General features: G+C 37.2%; 2 protein-coding genes across 2 annotated transcripts; one reads left to right on the top strand and one right to left on the bottom strand.

Moving 5' to 3' along the window:
- Positions 1–1,553: 1,553 nt before the first annotated feature.
- On the top strand, positions 1,554–9,241 carry LOC125799361 (jmjC domain-containing protein 8-like). Its single transcript, XM_049475909.1, has 9 exons — positions 1,554–1,723; positions 4,861–4,950; positions 5,137–5,185; positions 5,357–5,453; positions 5,560–5,628; positions 5,873–5,992; positions 7,273–7,340; positions 7,429–7,563; positions 8,564–9,241. The coding sequence occupies exons 1-9, from the start codon at positions 1,650–1,652 to the stop codon at positions 8,642–8,644; spliced, it is 783 nt and encodes a 260-aa protein (XP_049331866.1). The 5' UTR covers positions 1,554–1,649; the 3' UTR covers positions 8,645–9,241.
- Positions 9,242–12,315: 3,074 nt separating this feature from the next.
- Positions 12,316–24,324, bottom strand: LOC125799356 (N-acetylglucosamine-6-phosphate deacetylase). The gene is made up of 12 exons (XM_049475901.1): positions 24,218–24,324; positions 21,703–21,809; positions 21,162–21,298; positions 19,961–20,100; positions 17,707–17,761; positions 17,306–17,518; positions 16,762–16,850; positions 15,836–15,980; positions 15,227–15,334; positions 15,022–15,090; positions 14,326–14,427; positions 12,316–12,998 (listed from the first exon to the last, which is right to left on the bottom strand). The coding sequence occupies exons 2-12, from the start codon at positions 21,783–21,785 to the stop codon at positions 12,925–12,927; spliced, it is 1,215 nt and encodes a 404-aa protein (XP_049331858.1). The 5' UTR covers positions 21,786–21,809; positions 24,218–24,324; the 3' UTR covers positions 12,316–12,924.
- Between the last annotated feature and the right edge of the window lie 770 nt (positions 24,325–25,094).

Genomic DNA, 25,094 nt, shown 5'->3' with positions numbered 1-25,094 from the left:
TATTTGCATTGCTCACAAAAATGAGTGTTCTATTCAACACATTTAGCTATTCACAGTTGAACAGTCTTCTCTGGACATTGGAGACAGTTACTCCAACAAAAGCAAAATAAACTCTTATTTTAATACCCATAATTTCAAAAGAAACAACTAATAAGCAGTTGTCCCAATACTATTGTCAGTATAGTGTAAATGGTGCAGTAGGGAATTATAATCTATTATACTATCTCTATTAATTATTTGGGCTTTGAAGTAACAATCATTAAAATCCCTAATTAAATTAGTGTAAAAAAAAGATGTAATATTGTTTATCGCAGTTAAATCAACAACACATTATCCAGGCCTATAAATAAATAAATAGAACATAATAAAAGTATTATCAAAAATTGCTTATCACAAAAGGCGATATGCAAGGCAAAAAAACGTGTAGAAATGTGTTATTAGCACATGCTGTGCTGTTTTTGTCACCATGTTACCTCACTTTTTGCTACACCCGGAGGTTTTGTCTAAATAGGGCACAGTGATCGAGTGGACGTGTGAGCTATTGGAACACGCCCTCTGTCCGTCACTGTTTTCGAATCGTTGATGCCGCCGGTCACTTTCCCTCGTCGGATTAGTTCCTATCCCAATTTAAGCTCAGAACTTAGAGGCTAAAACAGCTCTTTAGTTTCAATAAGCTGAAAATACAGTTTTAAAACTTAATTTATATTCACTTTTCGCAGCAAAAATAAAAGATAAATATGAACATATGTGTATGAGATTCAAAACAGTAAGCATGTCAAAGTAATAGAAACACATATATGAAATAATAAAGTAAATATTAGGTTATATCAATCAGATACTGATAGTGAAGGAAATATCCAACAATAACAACTATTATGTTTTTTTATTATTATTTATTATTATTCCTTTTTTTATCAGTCTGCTAAAGAGGAGAATCCCGATTTTAGACTGTGTTAGACAGTAGAGGGCGCTCCAGAGTGATCTACAATGAATATGTTCATATGGAGCATTTTAGCAAAATCATAATTTGAAAGTCTGATCATTTTTACAATACAAAAATGAATAATTTTCCCAACATTAAACGAGAGTAAATGTTTCAGTACCGCAGACATGTATTTAATAAAGCTTTTAAACTTCAGTGTTAAGTCTTCCAGCATCAGCTCACCAACCACTCAGCTCACAGTAAAGTTAGCAGTAACGCTAACGTCTACATCGGCAAAAAAAACATTTACTGTATAAAAATGAAAATGGTTAAGTACGTTTTCTTAGATGTTTTAGCAAAACATGTTAATCTAATTTAGAAAACTAAATAAAGGTTGTGTATATGCAGTTAGTAACTCTTAGTAATTTGTGATTTTAGCAGTTTAGCTCTATTCAATCCCATTCACTGAGGACTCACTCGCGGGCGACCTCTTGCGGTTTGCAGGTATTTTCTGAGGAAGTGGGCGGGCTCGACATAAAACGGCTCCAGTAGTGTCTCGTTTAGACCCCGCCCTACAGTGAGGCGTGGCGTGCGCTGATTGGAAGCTAGACTGCAGGAGTGAGGAAGAGGTCGCAGTGGGAAATGAATGGAGGAGGAACAGGTGGTGTGTGTTGAGGAGGTGTGTGAAACTGGTGGTGTGTGTTGAGCTGGTGTGTGTGTTAGGTTGATGGCCTGGTTCAGAAGGTGTGTGGTGCTGCTGCTGCTGGTCCAGTGGGTGAAGCAGGAAGATACTGGAGGCTGGTGAGGGTCTTACTATTATTACCATCTCTCTGACTGTAGTTCTGCAGCATCTCAGAAGAGTGTTTGTTTATAGTGTGTGTGTGTGTGTGTGTGTGTGTGTGTGTGTGTGTGTGTGTGTGTGTGTGTGTGTGTGTGTGTGTGTGTGTGTGTGTGTGTGTGTGTGTGTGTGTGTGTGTGTTAGGGATGAGAATCACAGGGCATCTCACAGTACGATAGTGATGGGAAGATGATACCTCAAGGAGTGTATCGACACACTACACAAACTGTGTTGACACTGTATTGACACTGTGTTGGTCACTCAATAGTGACCCCTGCAGTAGTTATAACATCATTGCAGGTAAACAAAATTAAAATAAGTTGAAAAAGCACCCTGAAAACATATCAACTTGTGAAATAATTTATCGACATGTGTTTACTGAAAATATGATCTCTTCATTTTATAATTTAATTTGCTCAATTTGTTTGAGTTCAGTTATTCTGTGCAACTTATGTATGGATTTTCATTAATGAAAGTGTGACAATAATGACAAAAAATGACAATAAAATGCATAAATTTCTGTATTTTTATTGAGGAACAAATTTTTTGAAATGTCTTAACTCCAAGGTGATTTCTCCTTTTAGATACAAGTTCTCCTGCCTTAGAAAAAAAACTCTTTTACAGGGTACAGATGAAGATGGTGTGCATAAATATCTAAGTGCAAGTAGATAAAGGTGTGGATATGTTTTGTGTTTTTTGCCTTATCAAAGTAATAAAGTTTACATAGTTACACAAAGCCTTTTGTGTGTAATAAACTATTTCACATTTAAACATTTTAATTTTATTTGAGAATTGTAACACACCTGGTGTACTCACACCAGTATCTGCCAGTTCTTCATTGCCATGCTGAGCTCTATAAGGCCTCAGCATTGAGGAAGTGCTCTTGTTGATGTAAGAAAGCTCTGTGGAGCAGAGTTGACACTTCACCTACAATAAAATAAAAAGTTAATTTATCTGAATACAAGTAAAAACCCTTACCAGGTAAGAGTACAAACATATTTAATATTAAAAAAAATAACAGTAAACAATGTCCAAAAATACCTTATTTGTTGTTAAAAGATCAAAATGATTCCAGACAGTGGAAAACTTCCTGGTTCGATCCATGATCCGTGAGGACAAGCAAAAATACAAAATCCAAAAGCCTCGGCAAAACTCCATCCAAAAAATCCTCGACATGTCCATACAGTTTGTTTCCTAATAAACACAATTTGACGCGTCACATCCAAACGATACACTTCCTGTATCGGTCACGTGATTTTTGTTCAAAGCAATACACGCATCAATACGGGGTTTCACGCTTGTGCGCTCGGCGCAGTGCTGATGCACCAGTGTCGTTCGTCCCATCACTACAGTACGATATCATCACAGTATGTTGCCCACAATAACGATTATATCATGATACTTTGACTCTGAGACCCTCTATATACCACAATTCTCTGCGATACTTCACGGCATCTGTGTTACTAAAGAGAATAATATACTCTGTTTTTTTTACCCTGTAAAAATATTGATATTTGACACCAAATATAAATACAATGCAATATAAACAATACAATATATTGTACAATTGATATATTGTTCCACCCCTAGTGTCCCATAGTATGGATTTTTTATTGTTAGTTATAGGTGAAGATTGGTGTCAGACAATAGTTCATTTTGTGATGTATTTAAACCCCACCCACTAGCAGTGTTGTTCTCAAATGTGTTGTTAGATCCCACTGTTCTGTTTGGTGAAGAAAGTACATTTTCTTTTTTTATTTATTCTATGTATGCTTTTTATATATGCTAATGTGTTTGTATACTATGACAGTTTTTTCTAGAATTTGATTTAACCAAATGCAATATTTCGCCTTGCTTTTAGATATGCAATATCAACCTTATTCTGCCACGCCCACTTTTAAGAGTTCGTTTATTATGCATGTGTGTTAGAATATCAGCTCAGTTCATAGTAAATGATTTCGGGTCGTATCATATTTTAAGTAAATGCAGTCTGAAGTAGATACTGCTGTTGACTCTGATCACAAAGTAGCTAGCAATGCTAACTTAACATTCCACACAGGCTATTTAACCTTATTTACAGCATAGCTAACCAGCTTTCACACAACAACACACAAAAAAATAAGAGAGCTGTGTGGAGCTATAGCTTGCTAACTAACCTTGCTAACTTATATCCACTGCGTTCCAGAGAAGGGGAGCTGCGTCTGTGGTTGAAGGACCTAAATTTAACACATCCATCCAATTATCCATATATCTTACCATGCTGTGATTCTGTACAAGGAAATGCTTTAGAGCTAATCTACAAGTGCAGGGGCACAGGGTGTGTAGGTTAACCTCACAGCTCACCCGCTTTACCAGAGCTTCAGAACCGAGAACCATTTCTCTGGGTTAGGATGTTCTGGTGTTGGTTTATCTTTTAAAAATGGGAAGAGCACATGTATGGGCATTTGGTTGAACGTGTACATTTTTACTGTAGACACCGCTCCATGGGACTCATTTAAATTAGTAAATTTCTGTGTTGTATACAAAATTCTCCATATCTTTTAATTACTGCTACACCCTGTAACTAAGTATATTATATTACAAATTCTCTATTTTCATTGTCACTGCAGGTGCAGTCTATGTTAATGGTCCACTGCTGCGTTGGATATTATAACATAGAGTAAACAAATATGTCCGCTGTCATTTTTGCAGAGTAAGGTGGATATCGTGATGTATTGAACACTCCTGAAATGAGTGATTATGTTTAGCATTACTTGGATAATCAGATATTGTAAAAAAAAAACTACAATCTTTAATTTTACATGAGTCAAACTAGGATTTTTGTTTTGCAACCAGCCAGTAAACTCCAAACAGAATAAAACACACTGCAGCTTTATTCAACACATCGACTTAGTATCGGTCATACATCAGCTAGATGATGCCGATGATCCAAACCTTCAGTTTCTGACTGGCTTTAAAAGTGTTTGGACAGCTTCTCGCAGGTGCTGTGTTAAACACTGCTCACTTATCTCCCTTACCGTGGTCTGTTTTCACACAGCACAATGTGCTTACGTGTGCTAGTGTGTGTGTGTTTAACAGTGTATTAATGCTGTTACTGTAGGGGTCGGGAGTCCAGTCTGAATGATGAAGGTGAATGCAACATTGAAGTTCGGGATGTGAATTCAATCACACACACAGAGTTTATACGGGAGTAAGTCTCTAACAAACACACACACAGTAAATTATTTTACAATAAAAAATATTTACTCAATTAGCTATTGTGTTTGCCGTTGTTTACTTTATTAATATAGCCCATGTTCTTGCCAAAGCTGGCTTTCAACATGCTGAAGCTAATTTTGAATTTGTGTGTGTGTGTGTGTGTGTGTTTTGTTAACAGATACGCATACACTAAGCCTGTGATACTGAAAGGAGTCACTGATAACACGGTAAAACATGGCTTTGCTATAGTTCTGTACCAGTGGGTTTAAAACAATGTGTACAATAGAAAGTTGTGTGTGTGTACCTCTAATGTTGTCACTGCTATTTTGTGATTGGTGGGAGTTTATAGATCTATGCTGTGATTGGTGGGTTTTTTTTTTGTTTTTTTTGTTTTTTAGAAATTCAGATTACTGTGTTCCAAGGACAATTTGCTGCGAGAGTACAGTAAAAAAACAGTCCGACTGAGTACTGCTAACACACACTCCTACAGAAAAGGTAAACACACACATATACATATGTATTCATATGTACGTATGCATTTTACACACACACAAGCACATGTATGCTGAGGTTTGCAGTCTGAGTCTGTTTTTCTGTGTAGTGGACGTGCGGTTTGAGGAGTTTGTGAAAGTCCTGTTGACCCCTCAGTCTGAAGATACGCTGGGCAGCGGTCAGTGCTGTTCTTTAATTCACTCTACATCAATCTCTAGACGACTTATTAACTCTAAACACAAACTCTATTTTACTTTTATTACATTTATTATTCAGTATCCACTGTGAATTGTTAATTATCAACTAAAACGCTCGCAGAAACCTTTACAGTGACCTCTGTGCATTCCCTGAGATGGCGCGTTAGAATTCTGATGTTTATTTTGTGTGTGTGTTTGTGTGTGTGTGTGTGTGTGTGTTTTCAGATACGCTGTATTTCTTTGGTGATAATAACTTTACTGAGTGGAATTCACTGTTTGAGGAGTATAAAGCGCCACCTTACGGATTACCTTACACTAGCCCTGCCTACAGCTTTGGAATTGCAGGTACAAACACACACAGTAGCTCTGTAAATTCTCACTGTCTTTCTTTATAGTCCCAACCCCCCCCCCCTCCCTACACACAGAAAAAGCTTTTTCAGAGCTGATCACACTTTTCTTTTTACAATACTTGAGGTTTTACATTTTAGCCCCATAACGTTCGTCATAGAGCTGCTAAAACTTGACGTGTAAAGCTTCACACAGAGTTTGATTTATTCAAACATAAAAACATGATTTCACACAGACTCTGATTCTAGATTTGGGGTAGACAAGCTATAATGTGTTTTCTGCTCCTTTTTTCCTGATCTCTTTAATTTCCTTCTCCCACAGAAATTAGAGTTTGCTCCATTGTGGAACATAATTCAACTAGATGGCTCCTAGATAAAAATTGCCTGAAATAGCGGGGCGTGTAACTTACACCCTTAAAAAATCCTCTCAGATCATAGTTGAGAGTTAAGAACAGCATCCGCTCTATAAATAAGAGTGGGAGCAAAAAAAATACTGGCCTATATTTTTCTACATCAAACGGGTTTAACACAATAAATTTGCTAGTAGTGCTGTTACTGTGAGCTGATTGGCTGGTTGTTGAGCTGATTCTGGAGTTTTAAACTTTTAAAATGATATCTGCAGTAGTAAAACATTTGATATTGTTTTGTGGTGGGACAGTGCATTCTTCAATATGAAAATTATTAAATACTTATAAACAAATTTTGCTGAATTGTTCCATGTGAACCAATTAATTTTTGACTCACCTAGAAGGGCCTTCTAATAGTCAATCAAACCAGAGGAGGAGATTCTTAACAAGGCACTAATCCCTAAACCATATTTTTTCATTAATAGATACAATGTGTTCCTTTTAAAGAAATGAAACGTACCAGTCCTGATTACATTTTTTAAGCCTTTTCTAACCTTTAAAAATGTTTTCATGGCGAACATTACTGCCTCTGCAGCACCCTTGCAGCGCCCTTTCTGCGCCCCTCTGGTAATGTACAACTATGTCATATATATATATATATATATTTTTTTTTCTTTCTTTCTTTTTCTTCAAATTTGAGCTGTGGGTGGAGTAAGACAAAATCAGGTGTTTAGTTACCTTTTAGGTGGGCGTTCTCTTCTCTTTTGCAGAGTCTCTGTTTCCAACAGGGTGCCAAATATATTATATTTTTGGACAGATTTTTCCACCCTAAGTTTGCATTTTTCTGTTTTTAAAGCTACCTCCAGGTTTTGCTAATTTCTAATAATTCTCTCTCCATCTCTAACTCTCTCTCTCTCTCGCGCCCCCTCAGGTCCAGGTACAGGAGTGCCTTTCCACTGGCACGGTCCTGGCTACTCTGAGGTCATCTACGGTAGAAAGGTGAGTCTGCATGCCTTAAAAGCCATAATATTGCTGTCATATTTATTCGTCACTTATTAAAGTTTACGTGTGTGTGTGTGTGTTACAGCGTTGGTTTCTGTATCCTCCTGATCATTCTCCTGAGTTCCACCCAAACTACACCACCCTGTCCTGGCTCACACAGTCTTACCCCCTCCTGGAGACGCACAACAAACCACTGGAGTGTACCATCAGACCAGGAGAGGTGACTACACACACACACACACAAGTCAATGGAGCTTTTTAAACTAGGAACTGTGTATGACACTGCAGACAACCACAAACCAGAGATGTCAAGTAACTAAGCATATATATGTTGTTACTTTAGTTGTAATAACTTAAAAGGTTAATAATTTACATATTTTACATATCATGACATGAACTATACTTATATGTAGCGTCTTTTTAATTTCAGCTTGTTTTCACTCCAGCTTCTCTTTGTTCAAAAAATCCTATCCAATCCTGTCCAAATAAAATGCTCCGTCCTGATAGAGTGAATCTGATTGTGGTTGGACGAGAAGTGTACCTATTGGTTTATACGAGATCCATCACACCTGAACAAGTCAAGTTGTCTCGTGCTGTGGGGATGCTCTAGCGCTAGTGGTTAGCCACTAATGCTAATGCTGCTGCACGCAGCCTTAGTGGAATCTGGAAATTTAAGGAAACCCCAAAAAAATATGTGTAGATTAACATCCAGCGCTTGTTTCACTTTTTTTACAATTTATTACAATTTTGTTTACTTATCTTAGCTTTACTTAACTTAGTTACCCCCACCGAGACCTGCTGAATTAGAAGAAAAACATGGCAAAACCCCGCATAATGCACCTTATAATCAAGTGCACGTAATGTATAAAAATGGTGCTTTAAATATTAATAAATTAATTAATGTTAGATGAATGAAATGACCTGTATCTTAGAAGTGTCAAGAAATATTTAAATTAAAGTCGGTGATTACTTATAATTAAAATCAATATTTTAAAAACATTAATTAGCCGCATAGTTCCAGTGATAAAATAAAGAATTAAAACTTTAGGCTCTAAACATGTCTTGACTGATGAAACACAAGCAGGGAAATGGGGTGAACAGAGATGGGTAGTTTATTATTAATTTTAAACAAACTACAAACACAGCAAGTATTCCTAATGTGATATTTTAAATAATTTTAACCTTCTATGTCTGTCTTTCCGTCTGTCTGCACACATTAGGTGCTGTATTTCCCAGACCGTTGGTGGCACGCTACACTAAACCTGGACACAAGTGTTTTCATCTCCACCTTCCTGGGTTAATTTCTGTCAAACTGTCAAATTCTTCATTCACTGACTTCAGTCATAAAGGACCAATCACAGCTCCTCGTTTACTGACATCACCCTAAAACAACCACGGAATGTTCCTCAATCATTGACATTACTCCAGCAGGACCAATCAGGGCTCTTCATTCACTAACATCACTCCAGAACGACCAGAGAATCCTCCTCATTCACTAACATCACCCCAGAAAGACAGAGCTCTTAAATTACTGACATTTCCCAGAAGGACCAATCAGAGCTCCTTGTTCACTGACATAACTCCAGCAGAACCAATCAGGGCTCTCTATTCACTAACATCACTCCAGAAGGACCAATCAGAGCTCTTTGTTCACTGACATGCTACAATGATCAGTTTACTGTATTGAGTCTATTTCCAAAAAAGGGATTTTAGGAAGTGAAATGATCTGTCAGTAAAGTTTTAATATAAGTAATAACTTCCTTAATAAATGCTAAAAGTACCAGAAACACTGCCTACTGTAAATGTATTTACCAGTGTAGATGTGTTTGGTGGGCAGTTTTTATATGTTGAAAAGAAGGTCAAATCAAATTGCTTTTATTAATAAATGTGTAACAAAAGTATTGACTCTGACTCGTTTGCATTTAAAACACAAATCCTAAAGCTACTTTTCACCTGTCAAACGTTTGGACACACCTCTTCTCATTTAATGTGTTTTTTTATTTTACCTTTCATTGTATATTTAATATTGAATAATATATTAAAGCTATACATGAACACATGAAATTATTTAGTAACACAAAAAGTGTTTTTTAAACAGAATATGTTTTACACATTAGATTATTCTAAGTATCTTTGAGGACAGATCTGCACTCTTGGTATTTTCACCTGGAATAGTTTGAAGGAGTTTCTGGAGGTACTGAACAAATTTGCTGCTTTTCCTCCATGCTGTGAAGCTCCAGCTCATCCCAAATCACTATCACAGTTCATGAGGTTTAGGGGGATCAGGGGATTGTGGGGAAAAAAACTTATATATATATATATATATATATATATATATATATATATATATACACTGCTCAAAAAAATAAAGGGAACACTCAAATAACACAATATAACTCCAAGTAAATCAAACTTCTGTGAAATTAAACTGTCCACTTAGGAAGCAACACTGATTGACAATCAATTTCACCTGCTGTTGTGCAAATGGAATAGACAACAGGTGGAAATTATTGGCAATTAGCAAGACACACTCAATAAAGGAGTGGTTCTGCAGGTGGGGACCACAGACCACGTCTCAGAACCTATGCTGTCTGGCTGATGTTTTGGTCAGTTTTGAATGTTGGTGGTTCTTTCACACTCGTGGTAGCATGAGACGGACTCTACAACCCACACAAGTGGCTCAGGTAGTGCAGCTCATCCAGGATGGCACATCAATGCGAGCTGTGGCAAGAAGGTTTGCTGTGTCTGTCAGCGTAGTGTCTAGAGGCTGGAGGCGCTACCAGGAGACAGGCCAGTACACCAGGAGACGTGGAGGAGGCCGTAGGAGGGCAACAACCGAGCAGCAGGACCGCTACCTCCGCCTTTGTGCAAGAAGGAACAGGAGGAGCACTGCCAGAGCCCTGCAAAATGACCTCCAGCAGGCCACAAATGTGCATGTGTCTGCACAAACGGTTAGAAACCGACTCCATGAGGATGGTATGAGGGCCCGACGTCCACAGATGGGGGTTGTGCTCACAGCCCAACACCGTGCAGGACGCTTGGCATTTGCCAGAGAACACCAGGATTGGCAAATTCGCCACTGGCGCCTTGTGCTCTTCACAGATGAAAGCAGGTTCATACTGAGCACATGACAGACGTGACGAGTCTGGAGACGCTGTGGAGAGCGGTCTGCTGCCTGCAACATCCTTCAGCATGACCGGTTTGGCAGTGGGGCAGTAATGGTGTGGGGTGACATTTCTTTAGAGGGCCGCACAGCCCTCCATGTGCTCACCAGAGGAAGCCTGACTGCCATTAGGTACCGAGATGAGATCCTCAGACCCCTTGTGAGACCATATGCTGGTGCGGTTGGCCCTGGGTTCCTCCTAATGCAGGACAATGCTAGACCTCATGTGGCTGATGTGTGTCAGCAGTTCCTGCAAGATGAAGGCATTGAAGCTATGGACTGGCCCGCCCGTTCCCCAGACCTGAATCCGATTGAGCACATCTGGGACATCATGTCTCGCTCCATCCACCAACGTCACGTTGCACCACAGACTGTCCAGAAGTTGGCGGATGCTTTAGTCCAGGTCTGGGAGGAGATCCCTCAGGAGACCATCCGCCACCTCATCAGGAGCATGCCCAGGCGTTGTAGGGAGGTCATACAGGCACGTGGAAGCCACACACAATACTGAGCCTCATTTTGACTTGTTTTAAGGACATTACATTAAAGTTGGATCAGCCTGTAGTGTGTTTTTTTCACTTTAATTTTGTGTGTGGCTCCAAATCCAGGCCTCCATTGGTTAATAAATTTTATTTCCATTGATGATTTTTGTGTGATTTTGTTGTCAGCACATTCAACTTTGTACAGAACAAAGTATTCAATGAGAATATTTCATTCATTCAGATCTAGGATGTGTTATTTGAGTGTTCCCTTTATTTTTTTGAGCAGTGTATATATATTATATATATATTATATATATATTATATATATATTATATATATATTATATATATATTATATATATATATATATTATATATATATTATATATTATATATATTATATATATATTATATATTATATATATTATATATATATTATATATATTATATATATATTATATATATATATATATTATATATATATATATATATATTATATATAACTCAATATGTTATCTACAGTGTCAAAAATAAATTACATAAAGAAAAACATTGAAAGAGAAGGTGTGTCCAAACTTTAGAAGGATACTGTTTACACAATTATAATAATTATCAGCATCTTTAGACTGAAACAGAGAAATATACAGATGAGCAGATGAGGCATGGTGCACTTAGTTTTAAGAAATAATATAATAAGAAAATAAAATACAGTAATGATAGATCACAGATCCTAGGCCATGTTTAGACTGAAAGCCCAAACCCATTTTGGACTTATCTAGATTATATCCAGATTGATTTGGGATAGTGTGGACAGCCAGAAGCCACATGAAATCTGATCTTTGCAAATTGGATTCAAACCAAATTTGGAGGTGGTTTGAAATGTGATTACAGTCAGATGTGTACAGATGTGTCTCAGTCTGAAACATTGGTCTGGATGCATGGATTTCAGCATTTCTGATTGGTCATGGAACAATCCTCTCATTCAGTGAAGTAGCACTGTCAGCATTGCTAGGACATGCATGACTGAGACATGCCACAACATTATAATAGGTCTCCTAGCTCAGTCACCGATAAACAGAGAAAATTTCCAAAAATACAGACGGGGAAACTGGGAAATATCCATCAGCAGGGAGAAAATACAGCCCAACTGTTGAGTCTGCAGCTGGATTTACACAGTAGTTGGAGCTCCCTCCAACCTTCTAGCCTTAGTAGCATTCCTCAGAAAAACTGATGTAATGAAGTTAAAATAAAAGCAGGCAAAAGTGCAGAAATGTCTCCCTAACTCTAGACTGTCAAACCTGGAATAATCAAAGAAATGAAAAGAGACGAGTGTCAGCTTCAGTCAGCAGAGTTTTATTAGCTTTTATAATGCCTCTAATCAGCACGCAGCCTGTAGCAAGGCAAGCTGATGAGCTTACATCTTATGTAAACCAAGTAAATCAACCCTGAAGAGGAGTTCCACACAGGCTGATCTAGGTGCTACATGATTGATTCAACAAGTGGCTTCAGTGCCAATGTATATAAAAAAAATCATGAATATAAATCAAAGGAATTTAAGGAATATATGAAATTATATTGTGTTGGATTGAGGAATTATCCTTGAAGGTTGCTTTTCCAGATAGGGATTAGCCTATTTATTAACTGCTTTGCTTCCAGTGGAAAATCTCTTTATGAAAATGCTGTGTAGTCTAAGACTAGGCTTAATCCCTGTCTGGGGAAACTGCCCTTAGAGGTTCAGAAATTAATATAATGATTTGAAATGTATATAAAACCTCAAACTGTACACTGTATCTTATTTTAATGCCACTTATTCAGATCCTGAGCTTTATTGCACACTTACAGTCAACGGGCCCCATTGATGTGTGTGTGTGTGTGTGTGTGTGTGTGTTTGTGTGTGCATTGTGCTTCATTCATGCTCCCATGTGTAATTTTTTGGGGGGATCACTTTTTCCAGACCATCTGACCAGCGATGTATGTTTCTCTGACAGTCAGGGTATCGTCCAGGATGATAAAATCTGAACACACACACACACACACACACACACACACACAAAAAAAATTAAGCAAAGATTTTAAATATAAAATTAGAGAACATTATATGAGGCTTAATAATTGCATAAACTAATGTGTACTTAATAACAACACACTATATGGACAAAAGTATTGGGACACACCTCTTAGTCACTGAATTCAAGGGTTTAATTTAGTCCTATTGCAACAAGTCTCTGGAAAGTTACAGAGCGGGGGTGTGATCATGTAAAGTTACAGAGCGGGGTGTGATCATGTAAAGTTACAGAGCGGGGTGTTTGAACATGGAACGTTACAGAGCGGGGGTGTGATCATGTAAAGTTACAGAGCGGGGGTGTGATCATGTAAAGTTACAGAGCGGGGTGTTTGAACATGTAAAGTTACAGAGCGGGGTGTTTGAACATGTAAAGTTACAGAGCGGGGTGTTTGAACATGGAACGTTACAGAGCGGGGGTGTGATCATGTAAAGTTACAGAGCGGGGTGTTTGATCATGTAAAGTTACAGAGCGGGGGTGTGATCATGTAAAGTTACAGAGCGGGGTGTGATCATGTAAAGTTACAGAGCGGGGTGTTTGAACATGTAAAGTTACAGAGCGGGGTGTTTGAACATGTAAAGTTACAGAGCGGGGGTGTGATCATGTAAAGTTACAGAGCGGGGGTGTGATCATGTAAAGTTACAGAGCGGGGTGTTTGATCATGTAAAGTTACAGAGCGGGGTGTTTGAACATGTAAAGTTACAGAGCGGGGGTGTGATCATGTAAAGTTACAGAGCGGGGTGTTTGAACATGTAAAGTTACAGAGCGGGGTGTTTGAACATGGAAAGTAACAGAGCAGGGTGTCCAACCATGTAAGGTTACAGAGCAGAGTGTACGATCACGTAAAGTAACAGAAAAGTGGTGTACGACTTTGTAAAGTAACAGAGCGGGGGTGTGAGATCATGTAAAGTTACAGAGCGGGGTGTATGATGGTTACGTAAAGTTACAGAGCGGGGTGTATGACTATGTAAAGTAACAGGGCGGGGGGTGAGATCATTTAAAGTTACAGAGCGGAGTGTATGACTGTAAGTAACAGAGCGGGGTGTGAGATCATGTAAAGTTACAGAGCGAGGTGTATGATAATTACGTAAAGTTACAGAGCGGGGTGTGAGATCATGTAAAGTTACAGAGCGGGGTGTAAGACTATGTAAACTAAATCTAAAGCTCCTTTAGGTATAATATGTATTTGTCCCATTAAATGTGTCAAAAACTGTCTAATAAAAACTGTTTAATAATGATATACAGTATAAGACAGACTCTTCTACAGCAGTGTATGTACCTGCATCTGCACCGTAGTCCAGCGTTCCCTTTCTGTGGCTGATTCCCAGCAGCTGAGCCGGATGCAGAGAAGCAGCTTCTAATGCAGATTCAACTGTACAGCCTATAAGCACACCCAAACACACACATGCACACATTTTTTTTATATACTATTGTACAAAAAACTCTAAATCAGAGACCTTATTGGCAGATCTGCAAGTTTGTCATCTATGCAGCACCACTGAGCAGTTCTCTCTAGTGAAGACCAGTCTCCCATTTCTTTGAATAAGTTGAAAACAGAATACTGAAACTAAAGGTAAAATTTCCTAAAGTTTCCTAAACATATTTTAAATTACTGATAAAATCTGAAAAAAAAAGAGTTTGAACAGTTTGTAAAGTTTGATTAAAAAATGCACGAAATATACTGCGCTTGTACAGATCTCCACATTGAGGGGGCTTTACTTTCAGTGTAGGGAGCAAGTTGACTGGCTCTTTTTGTTGGAAAAAAAGGGACATTATCCATACACAGGTGCCACAATGAGTTTTATGGGAACACCCATTCACATTGCAAACATATTGCAATTGTCTAAATTAACGATGTCCTTAACCCTAACCCTAAACTATCCTTGTTCAAATTACCCTTGTACCTAACCTTAAACTTCAGAGACAAGGAAGTACAACAATACAGTGACAGATGGACACAGGGACAGACACTCACCTGAGGCCTGTTTGAAGTGTCTCACACACATGTCCATGGTTGCGATGCTGCCACTCAGAGTCGTAGTTCCTAAAGGAAGAAGAAGAAGAAACACCCATTTTAATTCATTCTCTATATATTACTGTTTCCAAATCATCATGAATGACCCGATCGCTGTACTGCACATTGTAGTGTTTGAAGGTGTGTGTGTGTGTGTGAGACCAACCTGCAACATATGCATGAAGTCCTTGTATGTGAATCTCTTGCTGTCCAAGTGTGTGTCGGCCTGCTGGTAGACCCATTGCTGGAACGGCATCTGTGACCAACACCAAACCTGTAGAGCATGCACATATTTCCATATTAGCTTAATACTTGTTTTAATTTCTTCCATTTTGTTTGTTTAGTAACATAAATATGTACAAAAAGAAAAGGCTGTCATGGGGTGTTCAAATTTTTTTTACATGACTGTGGCTGCATAAATGTACACACATTATGTCCTTATTTAGGTAATGTATATACCGTGGTGTGAAAAAGTGTTTGCCCCCTTTATGATTTCTTATTTTTTGCACGTTTGTCACTCTTAACTGTTTCAGATCATCAGACAAATTTAAATATCAGTTAAAGACAAAACAAGTAAACACAAAATACTGTTTTAATTGAATATTATTATTAAGGGGAAAAAAACAAAACCACATGGTCCTGTGTGAAGACGCATCTTTTCTTTTCTCTCTTAATAATAAAAGGCTTCATTTTTGACATCACTGTATAGCTATCTTTATATGGGGTACATTTGTCATACTGTACAAACACTGTGTGTGTGTGTATACCTGTGTACCTGCTGGATGTGATCTGTGTGCTATTCTCAGTGCTGCAGGGTGTGTGTGTATTCCGTCAGAGATCATGCCGTAGTACACAGTGCGTCCTGCAGGCACGTTGTCACTGGTCAGCAGTCCCACAATGCCCGGGTCACGGTGATGAAACTGCATAAGAAATAATAACAGCTGAAACCTTCAATAACTGTACACTCAGTCTGGCCTGAAATGGACTGGTGTGGTATGAAAGGTTTTGAAGGACACTAAAGATTCTGCACTAGTGAGTTCGGCAAATGTAGAAACTGAGCATAACATTTTTGGGATACTCAAAGACATGTATAAAGTACTAGAGACCCAGACTTGAGTAAAAGTACAAGCGCTCTATAGTGTTCTTTACTCCACACCTAAGTAGTGGTACTCAGCATTTTTTCAACATTTTATAGCAAGTAGTTTATTGTAAAATATACTACTGAAGTACTTAAAATAATAAAAAAAAACAGTATTGTGTATTGTACAGTATTGTACAGTATTTCTGTAAAAACTACAGTATTGTAGTTTTTACAGAAAGTTCTCAGAGTGAAAAGCAGAACTGGAGCAGCGAGATCTTCTTATAAGATCAGCTTGATCACTTAATTCTCTGAATGATGAGGAGCTTCATCAAACCCTTTGACAGTGCAGAGCATCTACCGCTCTGGCCTTAGAGATAATGTGTGTTGGGAATGATTCATAACATTTTTATAATATATAGTGAAGTAAAAGTGGAGGTAGGAAAAAAATAAATACTCCAGTAGATACAGATAAAGTATTTTAGTAATTTCAATTTCAATATTATTATTACTTTATTTATTATTTGTTTGAGTATTGACAATTTTTTTTTTTTATTTGTAGCATAAATAAAAGAAGAAAAAAAAATTAGGAAATCAGGAAACTAACTGTGTGTTTTACTCACAGGCAGCATGGCGTTGAACAGGTGTGTGATGAATGAAGCTCCATTCTGAACAGCCTCCTCAGCCTGAGAGAGATCAGCCATGGAGTGTCCTAAACGCCCCCAAACCAACATTAGCAATAATCAGATATAATAATCCATTTATTAGTAATAATTATCAGCAAAGCACTGATTAAAAATATCCAGATGCTGTTACTTCAAACACAGATGATGTTTGGTGTTTTTGGCTGGGCACTGGAGCTCCAAGGCTAATGTAGCTAACATGTAATACAAGCTATTTTTGGTAAAATGAAGTTCTTCTGGGATTTTACCGAAAAGGTAAATATTCTCAAACAAACCCATGAATACTCACAAAACTATTCTTCCGTTTTTATTTGTGCCTTTTTCATGGTTAAATAATAATAATGGGCCCTTTATAATAATGGGTTTTTTGTTCATTATTGGAACAAACCCTTTCATTACTGCTACGAGTAAGGAACTTTCTTCAGACCTTTTCTGCTTAGAGTGATACAATATTCGTGTGTGTGTGTTTTTTTTTCCTGCTTACCTAATGACACTGTAATGCCTCTTCTCACCAGTTCACGGATTGCTGGCCCGCTATCAGTCAATTCCGGGGCTATCGTGACCACAGCAACATTCTCTAGTGTTCCATATGTCTCCATCAAATCGGCCACGCCCCCATTTTTAAAAGGCCGGATAAATTGCGGAGGGTGAGCGCCTTTCTTCTCCTTACTTATAAACGGACCTTCCAGATGAAGACCTGAGAGACAAAGAGAAACAGGAAAACAATAATTGCAATTCATAGTAGCCACTGAATTATTCTTAGTAGATATTGGCTTCATAATGTATCATATAACCTGAATAATTTATAGCTACTAAATAGTTAAAGTTACCAAACAATTCATAGTGGATACTGAATAACACTCTTCAGATATCAGATAGACTTACCTAGGACACCAGCACCCTCTGCTCCCCCATCCTTCACAGTTATCTCTGGGATCACCTATAGAACACAGCACAGTTACACCAAATATAAATATTTATAATATACACAAACCTGCTCTTGATTAGTGTTTTTTATTTTTTCATGTGTGTCGGTGGTTTATAATATATAATTTGCATCAGTGGTTTCTAATATATAATGTGCGTCAGTGGTTTCTAATATATAATGTGCGTCAGTGGTTTATAATATATAAAGTGTGTTAGTGGTTATAATATATAATGTGTTTCAGTGGTTTATAATACATAATGTGCGTTAGTGGTTATAATATATAATGCATGTCAGTGGTTTATAATACATAATGTGTGTCAGTGGTTTATAATATACAATGTGTTTCAGTGGTTTATAATATATAATGTGTTTCAGTGGTTTATAATATATAATGTGCGTCAGTGGTTTCTAAAATATAATGTGCGTCAGTGGTTTATAATATAAAATGTGCATCAGTGGTTTATAATATATAATGTGTTTCAGTGGTTTATAATATGTGTCAGTGGTTTATAATACATAATGTGTGTCAGTGGTTTATAATATACAATGTGTTTCAGAGGTTTATAATATATAATGTGTTTCAGTGGTTTATAATATATAATGTGTGTCAGTGGTTTATAATATACAATGTGTTTCAGTGGTTTATAATATATAATGTGTTTCAGTGGTTTATAATATGTGTCAGTGGTTTATAATATATAATGTGTGTCAGTGGTTTATAATATATAATGTGTGTCAGTGGTTTATAATACATAATGTGTGTCAGTGGTTTATAATATATAATGTGTGTCAGTGGTTTATAATATACAATGTGTTTCAGAGGTTTATAATATATAATGTGTGTCAGTGGTTTCTAAAATATAATGTGCGTCAGTGGTTTCTAAAATATAATGTGCGTCAGTGGTTTATAATATATAATGTGTTTCAGTGGTTTCTAAAATATAATGGGCGTCAGTGGTTTATAATTTATAATGTGCGTCAGTGGTTTATAATATAAAATGTGCGTCAGTGGTTTATAATATAAAATACGTGTCAGTGGTTTGTAATATATAATGCATGTTAGTGGTTTATAATATATAATGCATGTTAGTGGTTTATAATATATAATGCATGTTAGTGGTTATAATATATAATGTGTTTCAGTGGTTTATAATATATAATGTGCGTCAGTGGTTTATAATATAAAATGTGTGTCAGTGGTTTATAATATATAATATGTGTCAGTGGTTTATAATATATAATGCATGTTAGTGGTTTATAATATATAATGCATGTTAGTGGTTTATAATATATAATGCATGTTAGTGGTTTATAATATATAATGTGTTTCAGTGGTTTATAATATATAATGTGCGTCAGTGGTTTATAATATAAAATGTGTGTCAGTGGTTTATAATATATAATGTGTTTCAGTGGTTTATAATATATAATGTGCGTCAGTGGTTTATAATATAAAATGTGTGTCAGTGGTTTATAATATATAATGTGTTTCAGTGGTTTATAATATATAATGTGCGTCAGTGGTTTATAATATAAAATGTGTGTCAGTGGTTTATAATATATAATGTGTTTCAGTGGTTTATATTATATAATATGTGTCAGTGGTTTATAATATATAATGCATGTTAGTGGTTTATAATATATAATGTGTTTCAGTGGTTTATAATATATAATGTGCGTCAGTGGTTTCTAAAATATAATTTGCGTCAGTGGTTTATAACTTATAATGTGCGTCAGTGGTTTATAACTTATAATGTGCGTCAGTGGTTTATAATATATAATGTGTTTCAGTGGTTTATAATATATAATGTGTTTCAGTGGTTTATAATATACAATGTGCGTCAGTGGTTTATAATATACAATGTGCGTCAGTGGTTTATAATATACAATGTGCGTCAGTGGTTTATAATATATAATGTGTTTCAGTGGTTTATAATATATAATGTGTTTCAGTGGTTTATAATATACAATGTGCGTCAGTGGTTTATAATATACAATGTGCGTCAGTGGTTTATAATATACAATGTGCGTCAGTGGTTTATAATATATAATGTGTTTCAGTGGTTTATAATATACAATGTGCGTCAGTGGTTTATAATATACAATGTGCGTCAGTGGTTTATAATATACAATGTGCGTCAGTGGTTTATAATATATAATGTGTCAGTGGTTTTGATGAAATGAAGGTGATAGGGAGGTGAAAGGCAGTACCTGGTGATAAATTTCTGGAGGAGACGTGACGAGGGTGGGACAGATGGAGGTGACTCCATGTTCCAGAACCTTTTTGGCCACCAAAGCCACGCCCTGTTTGATGTCATTGGTGGCCTGGGAGAAGTCAATGCCAAATCCACCTATAAGAGTTCAGAAAATAAAGTTTAATTACAGCACATGCTCTATTACAAGGTTGATCCAATATTTTAAAAACAACATGCATTTTTCATCCTACACAATCTTTTATTTATTTTTATACAATTTCTATCATTTCTTGCTGTTTAAAAAGACATTACAATATGTTTTGTAGAAAAATTGAAGAACGGCATATTATTAAGTGTAACGGTATGTTAAATATGTAATAAAAATGTATGCATGTATGTGCGTGTGTGTGTATGGTGAGAGCAGTGGTGTGCAGTAAGGCCCTTCTAACCCTTCAGAGAAGGGATGACAATAGGTGCATGGAAATCATTACGTTATATTTAATCAGGAAATATATTTTATAGTTATTGTAAATTGTAAGCATATATTTTATAAATTAACTAAAATAAAAAAAACAGCAACTAATTCAAAGCATGTGTTTTTCAGTTGCTATAGGACACATATCTGACTGACAGCGGTACTAAACAATTAAAACTGCTCTTTTAAATGGCTTCTGCTCCCGTGTCTGCGTGACCCTTCTACTGATTTTGTGAAGGGTGTAGTAATGAGACTGTTAGCAAAGTCGTAGGACAATCTAACCAATCAGATTCATGATTTTACTACATGGGCGGAGCTATGACTGTCTAACCCTTTCTCAGCGCTCTGATTAAGGGGCTATGCATTGGTTAGGCATAAAACGGAGCACATGCTGGATTAGTTCAATAGTAAGCTAACCATCATTGAATTGCAACTGCAAATGAGACAAATATTGTGTCATATCTAATTAAAAAGCTGTTTTAAAGGCTGTTCTTCAATGTAATTGTACTAAAATTAAGCATTGATTGTTGTGGTTTGTTTTGTCATTTGTAGCTGTATTTGTGGGCTGTTAATGTGTATTAAGTTTACAAAATTAAGTAAAAACAGAGAATATGTAGTTATTGTAATATTTATACATGTGTATGTCAGCGGGGGTGGGGTTTGGTACTTGCAGAAGGGGTACCCACTGTATTAACTGCGCGCCACTGGCTGAGCGTATATGTGCATGCCTGTGGTGTCTCACCATTTATCTGAACATCTATGAATCCAGGTGTGAGGATTCTATTCCCACAGTCGATTTTACAGTCGGCAAAACCTTCCTCATCAAAGAAGAGCTTCTCTGGGTCCAAAATCTTTCCCTCTCGCACCCACAGGTCCTCTCTATATAGAGACACATAGAAGTATACTCACATTGTTATACGCTTAACACATATCATTTTCTGAAACATAAACTGAAAGAGCTGCAGTTGATAGCTAATGTTACCAGAGGTGACAAGGACACTTAACAAAAACAAAACTATAAAAGAATGAGTCCAAAATGAAAAAAAGAGTGAGTTTGTCTGTGTCCACCACTTGTAAAACCAATTCCTTTTTGTGGGTTGTCTTGCTGTTGTTTCTCTTGTGTGCCTGTTGTCATTTTCTTTCGCACCAAAGCAGATAAACTTGATTCACAATCACTTATGTTTCCTATCTAGGCACATCCTTAAAGTTTAAATGACTGTGTTACACTGTAATAATGAAGTATTCCCTGATATTGAGCGGTGTATAAATGTGTGTGTGTGTACCTTTGCAGCCGATGGTCTCTGAGGATTCTGCAGTTTATGAACTGAGTGATTGGCGCGTCTGAAACACTCTTATTGGACGGCATCTCTCACAGTCACTCAGCCTCTCCCTGAGGGAAAATGCCTCTTATTATTCACAGTTTATCTACAGCTAACACCACAGGACAGAACTATTGCAATGTCCCCAACAAAAAAAGAATAAAAAAAAAACCATTGTTCTCAATCGTAGTAGTGATTGTCACTGTTTATGCCTTTTGTCTGTGTGCAAACAAACTACAGTTAATAATGTGCATTGTGAAAATGTATTTAAATACTGTGATGTAATCTTTTTTTACCATATCACTCAGCTCTAACAGTGTTATGTTGTATACCACAGGTGGTGGCTTTTATACTGTTCATATTGATATCAGAATTTAGAAAATAGATATAGATAAGAAATATAAAATATAGATAATATAAATTTTGGCCAAATTCCTAAAAACAACCCAAACACATTCATACCTTCATTTATACAACCATAATATGCTTTGAAAAGTAAAACAAAATTGAATGTAGGCATTGCTTACACTGGTCCAAAAAACTTACATTGCTTCCGAAAATGCTTTGCAAAATCAAACTAAAAACTATATCCTACACACCCTTTCACACAAACATACCTACACACACACTTAAACCTAGGAGTTGACTTTGATCTTTGACCTGTCATTATCTATTTAAGATTCTTATTGAGAGATAATTGTTAGCACTAACTCCACCATACACACCAGAGAGAAAGACAGAGAGAGACAGAGACTTTGACTTTACATCCCACTTTATTAAATCACTCTTAACTAATGTAAAAAATAGGACAGCCATAAAACACGAGGAGCAGAAAGACAAACACAAAGAGGGAAGATTGAGAGAGATAGACAGAGATAGTCACTAACAGCAGAGGAAGAGACACAAAATAAGAGAGCAGAAAGGGAGAGAGAGACAGAATAAGAGAGCAGAGAGGGAGAGAGAGACACAGAATAAGAGAGCAGAGAGGGAGAGAGAGAGAGACAGAATAAGAGAGCAGAGAGGGAGAGAGAGAGAGAGAGACAGAATGAGAGGGAGAGAGAGAGAGACAGAATAAGAGAGCAGAGAGGGAGAGAGACAGAATAAGAGAGCAGAGAGGGAGAGAGAGAGACAGAATAAAAGAGCAGAGAGGGAGAGAGAGACAGAATAAGAGAGCAGAGAGGGAGAGAGAGAGAGACAGAATAAGAGAGCAGAGAGGGAGAGAGAGAGAGAGAGACAGAATGAGAGGGAGAGAGAGAGAGACAGAATAAGAGAGCAGAGAGGGAGAGAGACAGAATAAGAGAGCAGAGAGGGAGAGAGAGAGACAGAATAAAAGAGCAGAGAGGGAGAGAGAGACAGAATAAGAGAGCAGAGAGGGAGAGAGAGACAGAATAAGAGAGCAGAGAGGGAGAGAGAGAGACAGAATAAGAGAGCAGAGAGGGAGAGATAGACAGAATAAGAGAGGGAGAGAGAGAGATACAGAATAAGAGATGAGAGAGGGAGAGAGAGAGAGAGACAGAATAAGAGAGGAGAGAGGGAGAGAGAGACAGAATAAGAGAGCAGAGAGGGAGAGAGAGACAGAATAAGAGAGGAGAGAGGGAGAGAGAGACAGAATAAGAGAGCAGAGAGGGAGAGAGAGAGACAGAATAAGAGAGGAGAGAGGGAGAGAGAGACAGAATAAGAGATGAGAGAGGGAGAGGGAGAGAGAGACAGAATAAGAGATGAGAGAGGGAGAGACAGAATAAGAGAGGAGAGAGGGAGAGAGAGAGACAGAATAAGAGAGCAGAGAGGGAGAGAGAGAGACAGATTAAGAGAGCAGAGAGGGAGAGAGAGAGACAGAATAAGAGAGCAGAGAGGGAGAGAGAGAGACAGAATAAGAGAGCAGAGAGGGAGAGATAGACAGAATAAGAGAGGGAGAGAGAGAGATACAGAATAAGAGATGAGAGAGGGAGAGAGAGAGAGAGACAGAATAAGAGAGGAGAGAGGGAGAGAGAGACAGAATAAGAGAGCAGAGAGGGAGAGAGAGACAGAATAAGAGAGGAGAGAGGGAGAGAGAGACAGAATAAGAGAGCAGAGAGGGAGAGAGAGAGACAGAATAAGAGAGGAGAGAGGGAGAGAGAGACAGAATAAGAGATGAGAGAGGGAGAGGGAGAGAGAGACAGAATAAGAGATGAGAGAGGGAGAGACAGAATAAGAGAGGAGAGAGGGAGAGAGACAGAATAAGAGATGAGAGAGGGAGAGGGAGAGAGAGAGACAGAATAAGAGAGGAGAGAGGGAGAGAGACAGAATAAGAGATGAGAGAGGGAGAGGGAGAGAGAGAGACAGAATAAGAATAATACTCCACTTCTGAACTTAAACATGCCAGAGTGAAAACACATTCTGTTATGAGTCCTTTATGAAAAACAGAGGAAGAAAGAGAGAGAGAGACACAACGAAAGAGAGAAGGAGAGTAAGGTGTGTAATAGTGAGTGTACACACTTACCGTATCTCATTCTGCAGCACTGTCTCTTTTTTACACACCTAGACACACACTTAGACACACACATACACACAGCAGCAGCTGTCCTGTAAAGGAAGTGAACCGAACTTGTGTTTGTCACGCGCCCGGTCAGCTGACTGAGGGGCGGAGTTATAACCCACCAATAGAAAAACAGATACTTTACTTAATTAAAAAATAGATTAATATATTATAAATAAAATTATAAATATAATGTAGAAATGATGTTTACATTGAGTCTACTGTTTCTAATCCAGTTATTTAAAAAATAAATAAATAAATAAAGTAAAAAAACATATTAAAGAATTCAGTACTGATGCTATTACTGGTATAAATACACTGCCTTTAGCACTTAGTCTTTAATGATGGATGCTGTTATTAAAATAAAGCTTGGGACCCTTTACATTTTGTCTTCACACATTTTAGTGTGATTTGATTCACTTTTGTTTAATCCCTAAAACTAGACAAGGATATCACAATTAAAACAAAAACTGACATAACAAAGTAAAGATTTGATAACACACTGCTAAAACATTAACATTTAAATTAAAGGAAACAAAATATCTTAAGAAATGAACTATTTAACTGAATCCACTGGTGAGGCACTTCTCCATCAGAGGGAGACCAAAGTCAGTTTCTTTTAGTGACTTATTTGCAATGCCAGAAGTTTTATTCAGCAATCCATCTGTTTTAATGGGTAGTGACCAGAATACTGTAAACCAAAGTCTAATTACCATTTCAACAATGTATTTTATAATAAATAAGGATAAAATATGATTAAAAAACAGCAAAAAAAAAGTTTGTAACATTTTGCATCCCAGTAATGTTTTAACCACATGTGGATCTCCTCATTAATAATGTA

The sequence above is a fragment of the Astyanax mexicanus genome, chromosome 3 (assembly GCF_023375975.1).
Source record: "Astyanax mexicanus isolate ESR-SI-001 chromosome 3, AstMex3_surface, whole genome shotgun sequence".
NCBI lineage: Eukaryota > Metazoa > Chordata > Actinopteri > Characiformes > Acestrorhamphidae > Astyanax > Astyanax mexicanus.
The sequence above is the reverse complement of the archived record's forward strand: the minus strand, read 5'-3'. Positions and strand labels throughout refer to the sequence as shown.